At 56.6% G+C, this 4,311-nt stretch overlaps 1 protein-coding gene across 1 annotated transcript in view; it reads right to left on the reverse strand.

Annotated features, from left to right (window-relative positions):
- Positions 1-404: 404 nt before the first annotated feature.
- SLC38A10 (solute carrier family 38, member 10) overlaps positions 405-4,311 on the reverse strand; it is a gene marked incomplete at both ends in the record, with an annotated part of 20,815 nt that continues 16,908 nt past the window's right edge. Inside the window, 3 exons of the mRNA XM_010142917.1 lie at positions 405-558; positions 1,075-1,161; positions 1,879-1,959. Of these exons, the coding sequence (XP_010141219.1) occupies positions 405-558; positions 1,075-1,161; positions 1,879-1,959 (322 nt within the window). The remainder of the gene's footprint in view (positions 559-1,074; positions 1,162-1,878; positions 1,960-4,311) is intronic.

A 4,311-nucleotide genomic window follows, 5' to 3' on the forward strand; every position in this document is an offset into this window, starting at 1 on the left:
AATGCGCTGGCGGCGGTGAAAGCGGCCCTGTTCGCTCCCCTCGTACAGGTGGCCAGCGGCAGGCTGCGCTCACTGAGCTGCGTTTATCACCCAGAACGGGGAGACCCAGGCTCTGTCCCCACAGGGGACCCCAGCCCCACACCCTGCCTTGTCCCTCCCTAAAGAACAACTCACATCAGGTACCACTGGAGCTCACAGAACATTTTCCAGGTACCACCAGAGCTCACATGAGGCTTTTCCAGAAGGCAAAACCACAGCCTGGCTTGGGAAAATGCCCCAGGACGCTAGAAAATGCGCAGAGCTGCCTGGAAATGACCCTGCTCCTGCTTCCACCACACTTTTAAAAAAATACCTCTTTTTTGTAAGGGGTGGAGCTGGGAAGCACAACTCAAGCAGACACGCACCTGGGATTTTGACCAACTCCTGGTCAATTCTGTTCTCCTCTCGGTCCAGGTGCTCCAAGCCCATCGCTTCCGTCCTCACCAGGGCGTCCTCGGTGGCAGACAGGGTGGTGTAGGTGCTGATAACCAGGATCCCCAGCCCGATCCACAGGATCATCTGCAGAGGGAGCAGAGCAGTGGTTAGCACAGCAGACCAGGCGGGAGCACTCTGCACAGCGCTCCTCACACCAACAGCCTCCCCAAAGCACCCAGAGCTCAGGGCGGTTACACGTGTCGGTGAGAGGGAGAGGAAAGAAACCTAAGAGGGGAAAAGGAACCATCAGTAGCTTTTGGCCGAGGTTTGTTTGTGGAGATAGAGACACAGCAATGAGAGTTTTGTTTGGAAAAGGCGACTCTTGCACCAGAAGAGCTCAAAACTGAATGGACAGGGTGTAAGGACAGAAAAATGCACGTAGCAGACACGAGTCCAGCTGCTAAGTCTCATTCCCTGGCATTTCCAGCAGCTCGAACACCATGAAATGAGGGCTGGCCAGAACAGAGGTGCCCGGACTGTTTACAGCCTAGAAAGGTTTCCAGGGAGCTGTTTAAAAATCCTTATTTTTGAAAGAGAGTAAAATGTCCCCACACAAGTGCTGGTGGCCAGCGCTCAAGATGCTGGTGAGAAGCAACTCACCGACTTCCAGAAAGCTGGGACCACACAGAGTAAAAACAGAGCGACAGAATCTGGATCCTGTGGAGGGAAGTGGCCCGATGAACTTCTCTAGCTCAAAAAGCAGAGAGTGACCACCAGCAAAAAGAACATTTCTACAGCTTACGATCTTGTCACAACTTCATCTAGAAGGCTCTAATTCCACACGAGAATAAAAAAAACCCCTCGGCACAACAAAAATTAAGCTCTGGGAGCGCTGGCAACTCACGGGGTAACTGGCAAAGGACAAGCCCGTGGATGCGCAGCAGCGCTGGGCAGGTGAAGGCCTGCCGTGCCAGGGCTGCCCACCGCTGGCCGGCTCCTCCAGAGGGGAGCGCAGCCCGCTCAGAGGCAAGCGGAGGGACTGCTGGCCGCCGAGATCTAATTAAACTCTAATACGTTATTTTTACCTAGTTTATCATTGCAACAGCAAGGGCTTCTCCTAGAGCCCAGTTTGCATGTCAGCAGCGCTGTGAAGGACGGGCAGCGGGAAAGCCGCAGCAGCCTCCATTCAGGGCTCCCCACAAACTCCTGTCCACAACAGACCACAGAAGCAACAGGAACCGTCACACTAGGACAGAAATCGCTTCTGCAGTGCTGGGAAGCGGAAAGTTGGCAGCTAACCGGCATTCACCAGGCAGCAATCCCATCCTCTGCGTTCAGTGAAGTACATCCTGCTCTCTGAAACGCTTTCCACCATGTGCCTGAACACAACAACGTGCTCCGCACGCTTTGTGAGGCAATGGAACCAAAGCCTCGATCTGCGAGGGAAACGTGCTGCTTCGGTACCTTGTGGCTGCCCAGCAGGACCCAGGCGAGCTGCCCGGCCCCTTCGCAGGGCCCAGCACCCAGAGCACTGGTGATGCTGGCCTGGGTTGCAACACCAGTTCACCAGGGGACCACATCCTGCGGGACTCATCCTCTTCACCCCAAATCCTTCCCCTGCAGCGTTTCCACCTCGAGTCACAAATGGCACTACAAGAGGATGCTACTGAGCAGGAGGAAAAGCAGGACGGGCCCCGGGGAGCACCGCTGCCATGGGAAGCTGCTGGAGGGAGAAAAGAACTGGAAAGAAGTTCAAACTTGGGCATCCCCAGAGGAAGGAGGAGAGGCTGGTGCTTCCCTCTCCATCCTCGGGCTGAGGGAGGTCACTCAGAAACGTGGTCAGAGCCTCAGGCCCAGAAGACCCTGTCCTCAGCAGAGCCCGGCAGACAGACAGACGCCTTCGGAAGGAAGAGGTTGGCAGGACGTGAAGCAGCTCTGGACAAGGGGTGAGTAGCACAGCCGGGGAGCAGAGACCAGACCTTAGAGACACTGCAAAGGAAACAGAAGTCAAATCTGGTCCCTGCCTTGCTGTGGGGTGCACAAAGAGCAGATATCCTGCCCGCCGGCTCAGGCCAGCAGCAGAGTCAGCACGTCCCTGCGCTGCCCTCGGCTCGGAGCTTGTCCACTTCCTCCCCTCACACCACCCCCAGCCCCGGCAGAAAAGGCTTTGCCACTGAAGGCTGCTCCAGCCTCTTCCAGAAACAACAGTGGGGAGGAAGAACGTTTCCATAAAGAGGATCTATTCTGGTGCCACCGGAACTAGGAGCAGCATGGGAGAGGAGGGAACTAGAGGAAACAGATGAAAACATTCAATGTTTTAAAAGGGGTTTTGCTGTTTCTTATCTTAGTGGGAACCAGGGCCCAAACGCCTTCGACTCCGACTCCTTTGATTGTTTAACATTTGGAGCTCATCTGTGAGCTTCCTGGAGCAGCAGGTACCGGCACACGTGGAGCCCATGGGCTGGGCTTTCCAGGAACCTGCAGCTGCCCCTCACCTTCAGCCCCTGCCTCAGCACATCTCCCCCTCACTGACCCCAGCAGCAACCAGAGACCAGCACAGAGAGATGCACAATTTGGATAAATTCCGTGGAGATAAATGGAAAGCCAGGCAGTTCGTACTCAAGGGACCACCAAGGCTGATCTGGCAACTGAGGGAGGAGGAATGAGGGGTGCAAGGACCTGGCAGCTCAAGGAACCAAACACAGGCCACCAACATGCCCAGCTGAAGAGCTGAGAACCTGGAGCAAAGCGAGGGACACACTGCAGAGTGGTTCTAAGCCAGTGCCTGGCCCCACAGGAAGGATGTCCCCACCGAGAGCAGAGACCCTTCTCCAGAAGCACTTCTCAGCATGGACACAGCCAGAGGACGCACAAACCCCTCCAGCCGCAGCCTCCTTCAAGACAAGGGCCTGTCTCAAGGGGAGTGCTCAGAGCACAGACGGGAATCCAGGAGAGGAAGTTTACGCGGCCATTTCCTCCGCTGGTGGCTTCCCCTCGGCCGTGCTTCCTCCCAGAAGACGACTCGAACTTTGTACAGAAGCATCATTAGCTCAGCCCATCTCCTCCAGCCACGCCTGAGCCATCAGCAGGGAGTGAAAAAACCAGGCATTTGTGCCGAGTGACGACATCCTCCAAACCGCTGCTTTGGCCGTGGAGCCTGTGGAAGGACAGAGTCATGGCGAAGGAATGCAGAGCCCCGGTCACCACCGGGTCCCTCCGCTGCACCGTGACAGAGATGCTGCACTGGACGGGCCAGGCCGACCGAAAGTGCCTGCAGGGAAGGTGTGCTGGCTGCCACGCTACGCAGGGAGGGCAGAGGGGAATCTCTTTTCCATCCGCGTAGCAGCGAGCCCAAGGGGTCATTTCCTGACCTCGAGCAGCCTCTCCACAGCTCCTCTTCCCCAACTGGGACAACAGCAACGCTGGCCTCCCTAGGAGGGGCCTCTCGGACAGGCTTGTGTCAACACTGGGAAGCCAACACCTTCCTGTTAGAAGTTAAACCCTCTGTTTACAGACCTCGACGCGACCTTCAGCAGCGCTCTGCCAAACCTCGCACTGTTCCCCAGCTCGAGGCTCCCGGCGGGCAGCAGGACACGGCCCCACACCTCTACAAAACACGCCTGATGCTTAACCACAAGAAAGGGAACGCTCTCCCCAGCTCATTTGCAGCGCTGCACGCCTGACTTTGAGCTTTTTAACTGCTCTGCGATCTCACTGTCATTCCACAACAGGGCAAACCTTTCAACCAAGCCACCGCCCAGCCCGGCCCACGCTGCTGTTCCCAGCCCCGGCCAGAGATAATGAACAACTGGCTGACAGAAGCCAGGAATGCACATATCCCTCCTCTGGAACCCCTGTCACTCCTTCTAATGCAACCTCCCCGTTGTGTAGCCTCTG

This window comes from Buceros rhinoceros, unplaced genomic scaffold (genome assembly GCF_000710305.1).
Source record: "Buceros rhinoceros silvestris isolate BGI_N320 unplaced genomic scaffold, ASM71030v1 scaffold25389, whole genome shotgun sequence".
NCBI lineage: Eukaryota > Metazoa > Chordata > Aves > Bucerotiformes > Bucerotidae > Buceros > Buceros rhinoceros.